At 41.5% G+C, this 16641-nt stretch overlaps 1 protein-coding gene across 1 annotated transcript; it reads right to left on the bottom strand.

Moving 5' to 3' along the window:
• Positions 1-31: 31 nt before the first annotated feature.
• On the bottom strand, positions 32-9585 carry sms (spermine synthase). Its single transcript, XM_079834356.1, has 11 exons — positions 9392-9585; positions 7562-7682; positions 6868-6955; positions 4599-4663; positions 4290-4465; positions 4030-4184; positions 3842-3931; positions 1694-1808; positions 1525-1604; positions 1321-1436; positions 32-1044 (listed from the first exon to the last, which is right to left on the bottom strand). The coding sequence occupies exons 1-11, from the start codon at positions 9435-9437 to the stop codon at positions 1014-1016; spliced, it is 1083 nt and encodes a 360-aa protein (XP_079690482.1). The 5' UTR covers positions 9438-9585; the 3' UTR covers positions 32-1013.
• Between the last annotated feature and the right edge of the window lie 7056 nt (positions 9586-16641).

Here is a 16641-nt window from a genome sequence, read left to right as displayed (position 1 = left end):
AGTACCCGAGAAGTCGAAAAAAAAAATAAAAAAAAAATAAAAAAAGAATAATCTGAGGAAGAACAATAGGGCTCTGCGCCCTTTCAGGGCTTGGGCCCTAATGAGACAAAAAAAAGGAGATTTGACATTTTTCTCCTTAATTGCTTTAATAGATGATTATCACTCTCATTAACAGAAGTTTCTTTTCAGGGCAGGATCACTGGTATACCGGTATGGTGAAATAAAATCAAATAAATAATATCAACGAAGCACCATAATATGGATAAAAGGCATGAATCTAAGTGGCCTACATTCAGTAAAAACTTTCTTACTATAAAACAATGCAAAAAACATTAAGCAGGGAAACCTACTTTGGACCTAGTTTGTGCTAATCATAAAAAAATTAAACATTCACAGTTCAGAAAAAAAGGAAACAAAAATGAAAATTGCCACAGCAGGGACTTTTTTTTCCCTTTTAAGACATATTTAGGGGCTTCAATAGACTATTTGGTGAAATCCCATAATGCAACACTGCCAATAAACTTCATGTGAAGAACTTAAAATCAAATCACACTCAAGCCAGCAGTTACAAAAGGATGAAAAAAATTCAAACGCAAGAGGTCAAAAAAAAAAAAAAAAAGGAAAAACTGTGGAGCTAGAGTACAACACAAAGAGCATTGTAAAATCTGAATCATAAGAGTTAATCCTCAAAGGCAGGAGTCGGAAATGTGTCTGGATGCTTCGCCACTCACTCGCACACCGCACCACAGCGCTCCCTGGAGGGCCCCACGCAAACAACATCAAACCAACGCTGGCAAACAAACAAACGATCTCAGTCAAATTTCAAACACAAAAATGCAAATAGCCATGTCAAAAAAAGGGAAGGCTGTTAATTTTTGGACGTGAAGGGACAGTAGAAACAGAAACAGTGCTTGGAGAGATATGTGCACGTCTCTCCTCAGTGCATCAGAGGTGAGGGAGAAGTCTTCACATTCCGGCAGGACTTGGAGGAGAGAGTGGAGGCGGAAGAGACATTACTTCTTCCAGATGGTGTAAAACACCCATCTGAGTCAGCGTGTTAAGGAACAGACCATTCATATGAGGGGGGGCTATGAGTGTCTCCCTGTCAATAATGCCACATTTCAGTGGACAACAGCAAAATATATATATATATTAAAGCTAAAAAAAAATTACTTAAATATAAAATAAATAAATAATAATAATAATGTTATAATACATAATTATTTATCATCATATTTTTTTATAAATAACATTTTAAATAATAATAGCTTATTCAGAAACACACGCTGAGGGACTGACCAGGTCATTCAAAAAGGATACAGCTCCATATATGAGGGAACACACACCACCTCTTTGGAAAAGTCCACTTTGCACGAAAGTCTCCCCAAAAGCTTTTCATATTCACCGAGCGCATCAGTCAGATTCACACAATTACCCTGCAGGCAGCAAATAGCATAATAACATATTAAAGGAATGAAAAACAGCAAAATATTCACAGAAATTTTAACCACATGCCTTCCTCACCTGCGTGAAATACTTTCCACTAGGCCGCAAAACTCTAATAGAGAGGTCGAGGATGAGTCTCAGGAATTCCCATGTGGAATCTATAGAACAAGACACATTAAATAATTGATTTAATATTTGTAAAACATGTAAGGCTCAGACAGAAATATGTAGGCGCATATAAACTAACCCTCCTCTGGTGCTGTGGAAATAGGGACAGCTGTCAAGTCATTAATGACATAATCAAACGTCTTCCCTTGCTCTGCAAACTTTTTAAGTACGGGAACACAGTCTTGAACCAAAATCTGAAACAAAGAAGAAGAAATCAGGTGGAAAAAAGTAATTTTCATAGTGGGAAATATACATTCATTGTTAGCCATAAAAAAAAAAAAAAACTGGCAGCTGCCCATAGTTTGGCCAATTTCCCTGAACTGACTACATTGCACTTGTTTCAAAAGCAGGAAAGGGGCCTCATTGTAACTTCAAGCAACTGACAAATGGGTCGGAGAGAGAGACAAAAAAGAACAAACAAACGAGAATGTGTAATACAGTTTAATATACACTACCATTCAAAAGTTTAGGATCGGTAAAAAGAAATTAATAGGGACACATTAAATTTATCAAAAGTGACAGTAGAGACATTTATAATGTGACAACAAAAGATTTCTATTTTAAATAAATGCTGCTATTTTGACCTTTCTATTCAACAGAACATCCTGACAAAAATGTATGAGTGCTTCCAGAATTTTTTTTTTTCAACATTAAAATAAAAATATTTATTTATATACACTTGCGTAATAATGCTGAAAATGTAGCTTTGGAATGAATTACATTAAAACAAATATTCAAATAGAAAACAGTTATTTACTGTATTTTAGTTTGAATGTTTTGATCAAATGCATGGTTACACTTGGTGAGCTTAAGAAACTTATTTAAATTAAAGAATTTTTTTTAAAGGGATAGTTCACCTAAAAATGAAAATTAGCCCATGATTTACTCACTGTCAAGCCATCCTAGGTGTATATAGACATTCTTCTTTCAGACGAACACAATCAGAGATATATTAAATAATGTCCTGGCTCTTTCAAGCTTTATATTTTCAGTGAATGGAGGATGAGATTTTGAAGCCCAAGTAATCCATACAGCTCCGGGGGGTTAATAAAGGCCTTCTGAAGTGAAGCGATAAGTTTGTGTAAGAAAAATATCCATATTTATAACTTTCTAAACTAAAATAACTAGCTTCAGACGGCCTACACAAGTCGACTTACACTAAAAGAGTAACCCCTGACACGATATATGACGTAGGAATTAGGTGTATCTTAAGCTTTGACACCTCTCACGGTTCAAATAGGGCTGGGCAACAAACTCAAGCTCATCTTCTCTTATACCAATATCCTCCAACATTTCTCTTTAAAAATCCTTATTTTAGACTTCTAATTTGTGACCAGTGTTTTGTTTTGCGTCAGGTCAGAGTTAATCTTTCATAGTAAATCGATGCCTAGCCTACGGCCATTTGTCTGAAGCTTGTCATTTTAGTTTATAAAGTTTTAAATATGGATTGCTTTAATGATGGATGCGCTTTTTTGGGCTTCAAAACCTCCATTCGCTGCCATTATAAAACTTGGAAGAGCAAGGACATTTTTTAATATATCTCCAATTGTATTCATCTGAAAGAAGAAAGTCATATACACCTAGGATGGCTTGAGAGTGAGTAAATCATGGATAATTTACATTTTTGGGTGAACTATCCCTTTAAGAAATCCATACACTACAAGATAACGCCTTCCGACAATCTTAAGTAAGAATCTTGATGGTTCTACAAATTATCCTCTCAGATTTTCCTGTGGTGTGAAGCGTGTTAAGAGTGATTGAATCCGCTTGGAAGAACGACGGGGCCGCACTCTCTCTAATCGTAAATATCCAGCATGTTGAATATTTATGATCAGAAATCCTGTTGTGTGGGGGAAACCCCGAAGACAAATGCGCATGCACTCTGTAGATTGTCCCGTTTAACGAAACAATACCCAATCAGAAAGCAAGCTGACGGAAACATAACACGACTTCAACCAAAACGTTTTCTTTTTTCACGCAAATTATCTGTAACAAGCAGTCCAAACACTATTATCGCCATTTCTTCTTGCCCGGTGTCTGCCATGCACACTATAGGAACAAAACATTTTTTATCTTCATGTTTATGCTCTCTCACATTTTTTTAATCTTTTAGTGTGATCCAGCCATTACCGACTTACTTATAAACTAAAGCCTGACTTGTATGTTTAGCAACCAGGACCGACATAAAGAGCTTTAACTGATAAAATGTCACAAAGTCAATCCTTACCTCATAACAATCTCCCTTCAAGTTATCCAAAACATTCCCACACGTCTTCCTCATGTGTTTGCGACATCCATCAATCACCAGCTCGTCAATGTAAATACTTAATTAAGGGAAGTAAATATCTATAACCAATTAGAGAGCTACAAAATACTGAGTTGTTTTCCATTTTTAAGCGTTAGCATAAAGGATATCTCAACCATGGTGATCATCTTTGGTTTGAGCTTTACCGCCTCATGGAGAATTCCACCATCTCCTCCTCCCAGAATAAGTACCTCCTTTCCAGCAAAGTGCTCCTTGCCGCTGCCCATAATGGCCTGAGTGTAGGGCAGATCACTTTCTGCCAGATCTGACATTTGACCACACTAAATTACCACACACTCATATGATACAATAACCCCAAATCTTCTTGTGTATTTGAAAGTAGTAAATAAACAAGACCCTTTTAACTTACTGACATCCCCATTAAGAATAAGTATATTGCCAAACTGCCGCGAATGCAAAATTTTGATGTTCTGGTAGGCGGAATCCTTCTCGTACACAACTTCATCAATGTCGTACTCCATCAGCCTGCCGTCAGCCGTGGGCCAGTATCGATCCACATCACTGCCTCGAACCAGCGCAGGGAGTCTGACAGGACACAGATCACAAAAACGTTCCACAGGACACGTGTTTGGAACGACATGAGTGTTAGTAAACAACGAGAGACGTTTTTTCATTGTCTGTAGTAATTGATTCAGGATGAAAATAATGCTAGTTTCACCTCTTGATCCTTTGGATATTTCCATCCAGGAGAGCCTTTAATTTCTCCTCTAGTGCATTCAGTAGCTACAAAGAAAACATTGTCGTAATTATGACATGAATTCTGAATTTGGGAAGTAAACACATTCTGGAATGGTTGAATCACTCTCGCCTACTGGTTGATCTGTGGCCAGTATGACGTACTGTTCAGAAGTTTTTAAAGAAATGAATACTTAATTTCAGCAGGGATGCATTAAATTAATCAAAAGTGACATTTTTCCCCTCAACATTCTATTGATCAAAGAATCCTGAAAAATGTATCAGTTTCCACAAATGTTTCTTGAGCACCAAATCAGCATGTCCGAATAGTAGTAATAGTAATAATATTTCACAATATTACTGTTTTTTACATGAAAAAAACCTTACCAAACACAAACATTGGATGGGTAGTGTATAAATATAGACTTCAGAGTGTTGAGTAAAAAGTGATTTTATGTAAAGATTGCATCCTATAGTTATCAAGTGACAAAGAATGACTCTTTTTTTTTTAGTTTTAAAAGCTAATGTATGGCAACTGTAAACATAACATTCATTTTGAGATTTGCTAAAGATTACATTTAACAGCGTTTTTTTATTTTTTATTGTAAGTGTTTTAAAGATTAACTCTAAAAAAACAACAACTCTAATATCAATATGGTACTAGTTAGAGGTCGACCGATTTTACTGATAACTATGAAGTGACGTGAAGGATAACCCATACTTGGAATTTGTCCTCTGCATTTAACTCATCCAAGTTAGTGCACACACACTAGGAGCAGAGTAGTGAACACACACTGCAAACTGTGTGGATCGATTTGTGGTTAGGTGCCTTGCTCAAGGGCACCTCAGTCATTACCTGCTGGTATTGAGAATCGAACCCGCGACCTTCGTTTAACCGAAGTCTGACTCTCTAACCATTAGGTCATGACTCCCCCATATAGACAACATGGTTGAACCGCACAGGCCGATAACAGATTAACCAACCGATTAAATTAATTTAAAATGGATACTGAATGAAACAAAAACTAGTCCTGAACTTTATAACCAAAAAAAAGAAAAAAAAAAGTGCTGAACCATTGAAATGTACTGTACTTATTAAATGAAATAGGATTAAATATATAAATATTAATATTTGAATTAACCATGTTAGTTCATAGTGCATTAACTAATGTTAACAGATACAACTTTAACATTTAAAAATGTATTAGTAAATGTAGAAATGAATGATTAACAATGAAGAATACTTCTACAGCATTTATTAAACTTAGTTAATATTACATGGACTCTTATTGAACATGCAATATATCAAAAGAAAGAATAGAGCCTCCGCTTTTAAACAAAAATGTTAAAAAAGAAACATTTTGAGCAAAAAGCTGAGAATCGTTTTTGTCAAAGACTACATCTAGACTGGATTCAGATTCTAAACTTAGATGGAGTAGATCCGAGTCCATCAAGGTCGCACAGTCCTATAGCTCGTCCTGGGTCAACATTTCATTCAGTAACACTCTGCAGTTTTGATTTATATGCTGTTTAATGTTGAAGATCGTGATATTTTAAATATGCCTATGTATGCTATCGCTTGTTTCTGCTTCTTTTTCCCCTGCGTTTTGATCCGGAGATCCTGTACTCGTTCAGAAGATGCTTAATAGCGCCCTCTACTGTATAACAATGAAAACACAGAATGCCGGAAATTTCTGCCAATGCCGGGGAAAGAGTTAATATAAATCCAAACAGTCATGCTTAAACATGGCCATCTTTAAATATCTACACAAAGGCCATAGCATTGAAAAGAGTCCCAGACTACAACGTATGTTTGAGCTGTTTTAACTGAAAGCAACTTGCACTGGCACATCGTAAAATATGTCAGTGCCATTTTTTGTCTCAAGATGCAGACCAGTAATGTTTTTTTTTCTAAGGCACATTTATAAAAGCTGAAATGCCCTAATTGAACTAAGGCCTAATCCTGGCTTAATCTGTGGTCTGTGAAACCAGGCCATAGTGTTGAGTACTTTACATATACTGTGTAGTTGTCTATGTTTTAAATCTGCATCTGAAGTGTCCCGCTCTGTGCAGCCATGACAGCGGACCCTTCTCAGTCGCTCCAGCAATGGACGCAACCCGCAAAATGTATCGGTAGGGATTTTTTGCCGATAACCGATTGTTCCAGCAATCGTGCCGATTAATCAGCAAAACCGATCAATTGGTCGACCTCTGGTACTAGTATCTCTATCACCTACATTCTGTTAACTCACATTGTTCACTTGCACTACATCATCCCCTTCAAGACACTGCAGGTCAAAGGTCACCAGACCACGGGAGTGCATTCGTAAGATGGCAAACCTGATACAAAGAAAATACAGAGGCAAAATTAAAACCTCAAAAATGCAGTCAAAAACAGTCCAAAAAAAAGTGATGCGGCGCTCAGGCCATATTCATCCCAGCTTAAGCCCAAACAAAGCCCCAACAGCTGTGTTTACAGCAAGCCACACACAAAACAGGAAGTGAGTGCCAAAGCCTTTAGATCAGATTCACAAAGCCACTAAAATGACCCTGCGCTCTACTAAATGCAGTCCTTTGTTGCACAGAGGATGCACTTAACTGACCAATCAATGGTCATCCTAAAGAGGGTCTGAACACTGGAGCACACCTGGTGTTTTCAGTGGGGCGTTTGTGTGGTCAGTCATCATTATTGTCAGTTAGGTTCAACATTATGCTTAGCTGTTACAGAGCAAAAATGAAAACACTCCATGGGATGGCCTGATGGAAAGGAAACTCGTCTCTTTCTCCCTCAATTACAGTACGAGTCATTGCGAAACAAATTTGCCATAATGAGAGGACGGTTACAACATAATTCATTCTTCAAATTCCTGTTGAAGAGTTTTTACATAATGTTGCGAAACACTGATGTTCCACTAACTGAAAACATTCAGAGGCAAAAGTGCTCACCTGCCATTCTTGCCGACGAAAGTTGCCAGATATCCGTGTCCCTCAGAGTCGTGGACATTCTCTGTCATTTCCTGCTCTTGAAACATAGACTGCAGGCCACGCACAGTCGCAGAGACATCAGCTAAACAGAGAGGGGGAAAACCGACCGATTCATTTATCCTCCACCTCAACAGACCCTTAAGAAGATCTTCTTACTGAAGATGACTGAACCTAAATCCAGTTTTACTGCACACAGATCAACTCATTTGCACATTTAACAATGTTTCTAAAAATACTTAAAGGGATAGTTCACCAAAAAAATGACAATTCTATCATCATTTAAACCCGTATGACCATTTTTTTAATTGGAAAAGCAGATATTTTGAGAAATGTTTTTTTGGGGGGGTTTTTACATCCACTGGAAGGCAATGGTGACCAAAGTGGTTTGGTTACTAACATTCTTCAAAATATCTTCTTTTGTGGTTCCATAGAAAAAAGAAACGAATACAGGCTTGAGTGGGGTGAGTAGATGATAACAGAATTTTCATATTTTCTTTTTTTTTTTTGAGCGAGCTATCCTTTTAGGACCGATAACTTTAGCCACTATTCACTTGCATCACAATGTTTTCTCATACACTGCAATACATGGTAACTGAGACAGTCATTCTGCCTAACATCTTTTGTTTTCCACGGAAGAAAGTCAGATTAGTTTTGAACAGCATGAGAGCGAATAAATACTTTTTTTTTAAAAAGAATAAAACGTGTTTGTGTGAACGGTCCCTTTAAAACTCACTAATCACAAATAAGTAGCAAAAGGGTTCAGTTGTGGGTCTCTGAACGTTGGAGTAATGGACGTCATGAACGGTTGGGCCGTGCCGAAAGGTAGGGGGCGTGGAGCAAGGTCTTTATCATTGGTCACAAATGCTGTCTGACAGAGTGTGAGGTAGGGTTTCTGTTGTAGCAATACAACTTTTGACATGCCCATTTTACTCTGACCTGCAGCTCTCCCTGTCTCAGTGCGTCTGTCAGAATAACCTAGTTATGCAAAACCCAAATGCAAGCCAATCCATATCGATTCCTATCCATTCTACAGTTTATAAAGTAGGGTGAATTGTAACATATCGATCTGTAGCAGTACATCTATCTAATGTAAATCTATAATAATAATAATAATACATGATACTCTGCACCTGTCACACTGCTCAAAAAAGATACTGCATGTTTGTGTGTAATATCGAAGTATGATCGCTGCAGTACGCAAGTATGGAAAACCCATCGGCTTGCGATATTATTAGCCAGTGAGATAGAGGAACAACTGGCATAGGAGGTAAAAGACGTAAGTTACAGATCTTGTCAACATACAGAAAAACGTCAATCGCTCAAAATTATGTCACGTATCCCTATGGGTTTACACGCTGTGCATACATAATAATAGGTCATACATAGTTGGAAATATCAGTGTAAGTATGCGCTGCGGCTAGCTCGCCTGCTAGTGCATATATTTGTGCACATTTGAGCTCCATTCAAATTCATGATACGGAGCCGACGGCAGCTTCGTCGGACAACCGACATTAGCCTCTGCTAACACCGCTATGCTATCAAAGAAGGTCATTTATCAGAGCAAACGTCAGAAGGATATTATGCACAACAATAGAATTTTCGCTCGCTTGCAATGACATTCATCCCGCGGTTGTCTCGGCAATGCAGCAGTGGCTGCAGCCTCGCTGCTATTATAGAGACAATAAATCGCTTACAGGGCAGTTGCGAGGAGGCCCGTATGTCTGCAGTGCAACACGAGCCCCCCCTTCTTCTCTACCACTCGACCCATCCATACATTTCACTGAAATTTACCTGGCGCACGGAGCTTGAAGTCAAGGGTGTAATGTAGCACTGCCATGATGGGGTAAAGCCGTCTGCCATGCCTGGATGAGGCAGCCGGTTGTGAATCGGTGGAGAGTCTGTGATGACAGAACGAGCACGCCGGAGGGAGGGAGGTGTGTGTTGTGTGCACTGCGCTGTCTGTCTGTCTCTCTGCAGTCGAGTTCGGAAGTGGCCAAGTGGGTGGTGGTGGTTGTGCTGGGGAGTTTGATTCCTCTCAGCGAATCGAATCTTTTTGAATCCGTTTATCAAGGAGATTCGTTCACAAATTCTTTTTAATTGAGTTTTAACAGGGGGAAACTGTTAAACATATACACAGCACGAGCGTTACCTTAAAGTTTTTTTTGTGTGTGTGGAATCGAACGTTCCAGACCAACGGAACCATTGCTGTTTTGTTTTTTTTGGAACCAAAATCTTTTTTGGGGGGGTTGTTTTATCTTTATATAAAAAAAAAACTAGCGTTCCCAGAACTTTCTGGATGTTAATGTTTCCATATTATAATGTATGGGTGTACACATCCATAGACCTTTGTATAATATAGCCTACCGTTTACAGAAAAAGAAAGAAAATTAAATCATTTAAAAAAAATTTTTTTTTGACAAAATATATAGCCTAATTTAGATACATTTTACTTTATGTAGTGATATTATCCAAATTCGTTCAGTGGCCCATGCCGCTTTCTGCAGATTATCTATCATTTTTCATTCATTTTGTCAGTGACATGACATCAGTAACGCCTGATTTGTGTGTGTTTTTGTACTGTTTTGTATTCTTTTTAGCTGCAAATAATTTGAAAATACAAATGTAGCCTACAATTATTTATCATAGCCTATAATAATGGACAACTGACAGAGACGGAACGAACAGATGATTCCGTGCATGGATGGGAACGCAAATGATTCGTTTAATTAGAAGATTCGTTCAATAACATTCGTGGAAAGAGTGGCCCTGAAGCGTCCAACCCCGGTTTCACGAGTGTTGGGCGTGGACTCACTGCTGCAATCCGATAACCACAAAAAAACTCATTATATAGCCTACTAAAGGGTGCGCTTTAGGCTATCAGATGGAATTGGAAGGCTTAATGTTTTATACAGTTATTTTTGCTGTGAACGATCTAATAGTAGATGATTTGTGTCCTTTGCACATACACTTTCAAGTAATAGCATTCACACTATGAACTTGAAATGTTTAGTATAAACAGAAATGCTTGCACAATCAGTGCATTTAACATTTGGAACAACTAAGACTATGACCAGTTGTTGCTTACCTTAAATACTGTGGCAGTAGCCTATCAGATGGTAATAGCCTACCATAATATTTTGATGTAGGCTACCACAGTGTGACTGAGTGATTACAATATTAATGTACCAGGTTTTTTAAGGAACCTCAACGCATTTCAGGTAATGCATAACAAGTTACATAAGGTTACTTATTTCAAGTAGCTACTGGTAAAGTAACGCATTACTTTTAAATTTTCAATAAAATATCTGCCTACTTGCCAACTATATAGTAAGCAAAAAACCTATATAGTAAAAATCAGTATGTCCGAATTCACAGCCTACTCATAAAAGAGTAGGCAAAAAGTATTTGTGGAAAGACATGAAGCAATGTAACTAGGTCACATGATAATGACAGCATGGTGAATGTAGTAGCCTACGTCCGAATTACATACTTTTTAGGAGTTGTGAAGTAATTATTCAAAACAAGTACAGAGAGTTTGCGATTTCAGATGCAACCTACAATTGTGTGTTGGAGGGTTTGGAACTAAACTCTGTAGGGCTGTGGCCCTCCAGGAACTAAGTTTGACACCCCTGTTCTAAATGTGAGCAATTTACTCATCTCATATCTCACAAAAAACAGATTCAGTATCCCTCAAATGCAAACTCAGAATATTACAAAAACCTGCAATAATTAAATGTTAAAAAAACACAAATATACACTGTAAACCTGAATAAGTCGGGTTAACTCAAAACATTTGAGGTAATCAGTTACTTCACATTTTTTTGAGTTATGTTTCCAATTTTAAGTAAGCAGAACTATCAGGTTTTGAGTTTGTACTCATGCATGTTAATTGCTCCTAACTTGAAGTACTGAGTTATCTAACTTATACATTTTGATAGCAATTAACATAAAATATTTAGTTAAATAACTTTTATTTTGAGTTCTTGCAAATCAAATGAGTTGTTTCCTTCACTGTAAACCCTAATAAGTTGTCAGAACTCAAAAGAGTTGAATGAGAATGTTAACAATAGCATGGTACCGCACTTACTGAATGAGTACAGCAACTGAAAACATGTAACTTACCTGCTCTCAAACCAAGCGCCACTTGTCACCATGATGGTAACTCCAAAAACCCATTAACAGAAATTATCCATCCATCCATCCATCCATCATCTTCCGCTTATCCGGGGCCGGGTCGCAGGGGCAACAGTCTAAGCAGAGACGCCCAGACTTCCCTCTCCCTAGCCACTTCCTCCAGCTCTTCCGGGGGAACCCCGAGGCGTTCCCTGGCCAGCCGAGAGACATAATCCCACCAGCGTGTCCTAGGTCTTCCCCGGGGTCTCCTCTCGGTGGGACGTGCCTGGAACGATCCGTCTGTCAATCTCCCGTTCCATCCTTCTCTCACTCCACTTGAGGCAGGAACTCTCCACCAACCTGAAGTGGGCAATACACCCTTTTTTTTCCTGACTGAGAACCATGGCCTCGGACTTGGAGGTGCTGATTCTCATCCCGGCCGCTTCACACTCGGCTGCAAACCACCCCAGTGCACGCTGAAGGTCCTAGTCTGAGGAGGCCAACACGACAACATCATCTGCAAAAAGCAGCGATGGAATCGTATGGTCCCCAAACCGGACACTCTCCGGCCCTTGGCTGCACTTAGAAATTCTGTCCATAAAAATTATGAACAGAACCGGTGACAAAGGGCAGCCCTGCCGGAGTCCAACATGCACCGGGAACAGGTCTGACTTACTGCCGGCAATGTGAACCAAGCTCTTGCTCCGGTCGTACAGGGACCGAACAGCCCTAAGCAGGGGGCCGCCGACCCCATGCTCCCAGAGCACCCTCCACATGATGCCACGGGGAACACAGTCGAATGCCTTCTCCAAATCCACAAAACACATGTGGACTGGTTGGGCAAACTCCCATGAACCTTCCAGCACCCTGGAAAGGGTATAGAGCTGGTCCAGTGTTCCACGACCGGGACGAAAACCACACTGTTCCTCCGGAATCAGAGGTTCCACTATCGGCCGAATTCTCCTCTCCAGTACCCTGGCATAGACTTTCCCGGGGAGGCTGAGAAGTGTGATCCCCCTATAGTTGGAACACACTCTCCTGTCCCCCTTCTTGAAAAGAGGGACCACCACCCCGGTCTGCCAGTCCAGAGGTACTGTCCCCAACCGCCATGCAATGTTGCAGAGGCGTGTCAGCCAAGACAGCCCCACAACATCCAGAGAATTGAGGTACTCAGGGCGGATCTCATCAACCCCCGGGGCCTTGCCACTGAGGAGCTTTTTAACCACCTCGATGACTTCAGCCCGGGTGATGGAAGAGTCCACCTCCGAGTCCTTAGCCACTGCTTCCTCAGACTTGTCGGTGGGATTGAGGAGATCCTCGAAGTATTCCTTCCACCGCCCGACGATATCCCCAGTTGAGGTCAACAGGTGCCCATCTCCACTGTAAACAGTGTTGGTAGGGCACTGCTTCCCCCTCCTGAGGCGTCGAATGGTTTGCCAGAATCTCTTCGAGGCAACCGATAGTCTTTCTCCATGGCCTCACCAAACTCCTCCCAGGCCCGATTTTTTGCCTCCACGACAACCCGGGCTGCAGGCCGCTTGGCCTGCCGGTACCTGTCAGCTCCCTTCAGAGTCCCACAAGCCAGCCAGGCCCGATAGGACTCCTTCTTCAATTTGACGGCATCCCTTACTTCCGGTGTCCACCACCGGGTTCGGGGATTGCCGCCTCGACAGGCACCGGAGACCTTACGGCCACAGCTCCGAGCGGCCGCATCGACAATGGAGGTGGAGAACATGGCTCACTCGGACTCAATATCTCCAGACTCCCTCGGGATCCGGTCGAAGCTCCGCTGGAGGTGGGAGTTGAAAATCTCTCTGACAGGGGGCTCGGCCAAATGTTCCCAACAGACCCTCACAGTAGGTTTGGGTCTGCCGAGTCTGTCCAGCTTCCTCCCCCGCCATCGGATCCAACACACCACCAGGTGGTGATCAGTTGACAGCTCCGCCCCTCTCTTCACCCGAGTGTCCAAGACATACGGCCGAAGGTCAGATGAGACGACCACAAAGTCGATTATCGTCCTCTGGTCTAGGGTGTCCTGGTGCCACGTGCACTGATGGACACCCTTATGCTTGAACATGGTGTTCGTTATGGAGAAGCCGTGACTAGCACAGAAATCCAATAACAGAACACCGCTCGGGTTCAGATCAGGGGAGCCGTTCCTCCCAATCACGCCCCTCCAGGTGTCACTGTCACTGCCCACGTGGGCGTTGAAGTCCCCCAGTAGAACGACAGAGTCTCCAGTCGGAGCACTTTCCAGCACCCCTCCCAGAGACTCCAAGAGGGCGGGCGCACTCTGTCGTTCAGCCCGTAGGCACACACGACAGTGAGAGACCTATCCCCGACCCGAAGGTGCAGGGAAGCGACTCTCTTGTTCACCGGGGTGAACGCCAACACATGGCAGCTGAGCTGGGGGGCTATAAGCAAACCCACTCCAGCTCTCCGCCTCTCACCATGGGCAACTCCAGAGTGGTAGAGAGTCCAGCCTCTCTCAAGAAGTGTGGTTCCAGAGCCCAAGCTGTGCGTGGAGGTGAGCCCGACTATCTCTAGTCGGTACCTCTCGACCTCCCGCACAAGCTCAGGCTCCTTCCCCGCCAACGAGGTGACATTCCACATCCCTAAAGCCAGATTCCGCGTCCAGAGATCGGGTCGTCGGGGGCCTTGCCTTCGACTGTCGCCCGATCCACTATGCACCGGCCCCTTACGCTCCCTCCTGCAGGTGGTGAGCCCACAGGAGGGCGGCCCCACGTCACTCCTTCGGGCTGAGCCCGGCCGGGCCCCATGTGGGGAGGCCCGGCCACCAGGCGCTCGCATACGAGCCCTAACCCCGGGCCTGGCTCCAGGGTGGGGCCCCGGCTGCGCCATGCCGGGCGACGTCTCGGTCCTTGTTGGAATTGTAGTCATAAGGGGTTTGTGAACTGTTCTTAGTCTGGCCCGTCACCAAGGACCTGTTTGCCTTGGGAGACCCTACCAGGGGCATATAGCCCCAGACAACATAGCTCCCAGGATCATTTGGGTACTCAAACCCCTCCACCACGATAAGGTGACAGTTCAAGGAGAGGTAACAGAAATTAATCACTAATAAATCGCCCTTACCATTATTCTTGCACACACACTATTTTAATTTTAGTATTACTCTCCCTTTCGAGTGCCATGGGCAAAGCATACTGGAAAATAAAAAATGCCAGCCCAGTTTCAGTTAAAATTAAGTTTAAATTAAAGGAAATTAGTTCATACAACTCAAAACAATGAAACAGTTCAACATTTATGTGAAATATGTCAGTGTTGTGAACTCAAAAGAAAAAGAAAGTTCTAAATACTCATAACAGTTGATTGAACTGAACTAATTTGTTTAATTTAAGTTTGTCCTACCCAAACCAATTAAGTATTTTGAGGGTTAGGGTTAACAGCGTACTTTATGTATTTAATATCACTTTATTAACCAATGTATTTGCTTCTGGCCTTCGATGATCCAATTCAACCATATTAATAAGCCAAAATTACTTTAGATAAACATCACGTTTTTTTATTATTATTATTGCTGAAGTAAGAGTGTTGAACTTTCTTCTCCTGTCCTATTTTTCTGCAAGCCAGAATGGCAGCACAGCTGAAAGTTTTTTTTTTGAGTTGCGCCCTCTACTGTACAGGTGTGAATTTGCATTTCCTTCTGTCTAAAGGCCCATTTATACTTCTGCGTCGAGTGTACGCCGTAGTGTACGCCGTAGGCTACGCGCGTAGCCGACGCCGTCGTGAGCATTTATACTTCTGCGCTGTTGTCTGCGTCAATGTGCAATTCCACATGCAGACGCTAGAAGGGAGTGTCCTCGGGCATGTTGGTGTAATCAAGACAACAGCCGAAGAAGAAGCAGCTTGATGTGTAGAATCTGTACATTCATGTCGGAATATCAGCAGCAGTGAGAGAGCGGCTTTTCTTGCAGCTTGAGTTGTTGTATCGAATACAAATTTAGCATCTCTAGTTGATTAGTAAAGTTAAATAAGGCGATCTGGCGCTGGAATGCATTTGTGAAACTATGCGGAGCTCGTGGCCGCTGTTTTCAGCAGCGGTGGTTCAGCAAGCGATTGTTGTTGCGGAGACTTCATTCACGAAATATACCCTAATGTGTCCCTGTTCTTGATATACAATTACTGATTAACATCTTTGGTTTTAATGAGAAAATAAATAAACTATATTCAGCGGATCTATGTATTTATTTACTACCATAAAGAATCGCTGGACTGCAAAATAGTGTGTTATAGCAGACGTAAGGAACTATCATCCAATTTCTGGACACACACACACACACACACACTCCTATCGCAGATTTTTTATTTATTTATTGACCTGAGGGAAGGGTTCTGGCAGACCAATCACAGCGCTTGCGGTCCGCGTAGAATTGACGCGTTGTTACATTTTTGGAGAGGTGCGCGTCAGGCTACGGCGTAGGGTACGGCGTATCCAACGCGTCTATGCGTAGGGTACGCCGTACCCTCTGCGTGCACTCGACGCAGAAGTATAAATTGGCCTTAAGGCTTAGGGGCTGTTTACACAACACTGTTTTCAACTAAAAGCGTAAAAAAAATTATGCGTTTTGGCCATTCATTTACATTGAAAATGCAACATTTTGAAAATGGGTTTGAAATGCAAAAACATGAATCTGTGAAAATGATGACGTCATTGCGTCCGTTACTTTTTTAAGGAATAACGCAATATTGTAACGCATTACTTAGTAACTTTCCCCAACACTGGTACCATGGTAATTCTGTTTGAGCATGAAACTGCAGTCAATACAGACAGTGTTTAGCTTTTAACGAAAGCCTCTCTCACCACTTTCAATAAGGGTGCCCTAATTTGAATCCTTACCATTACCCTCATAATGCTGGCTTTATTCCAAGCATTTAATTGCCAACTGAACTAAACTGGGTATTGCACG

Source organism: Gobio gobio (genome assembly GCF_949357685.1).
Source record: "Gobio gobio genome assembly, chromosome: 14".
Taxonomy (NCBI): domain Eukaryota; kingdom Metazoa; phylum Chordata; class Actinopteri; order Cypriniformes; family Gobionidae; genus Gobio; species Gobio gobio.
The sequence above is the reverse complement of the archived record's forward strand: the minus strand, read 5'-3'. Positions and strand labels throughout refer to the sequence as shown.

Excerpts from the sequence above, each read along its gene's own strand:
- sms (XM_079834356.1), bottom strand. The coding sequence starts at position 9,437 with ATGGCAGTGCTACATTACACCCTTGACTTCAAGCTCCGTGCGCCAG. Across the intron at positions 7,683-9,391 it reads CTTCAAGCTCCGTGCGCCAG|CTGATGTCTCTGCGACTGTG; the intron begins GTAAATTTCAGT and ends CTCTCTGTTTAG. Across the intron at positions 1,605-1,693 it reads TTCCACAGCACCAGAGGAGG|ATTCCACATGGGAATTCCTG; the intron begins GTTAGTTTATAT and ends CTTGTTCTATAG.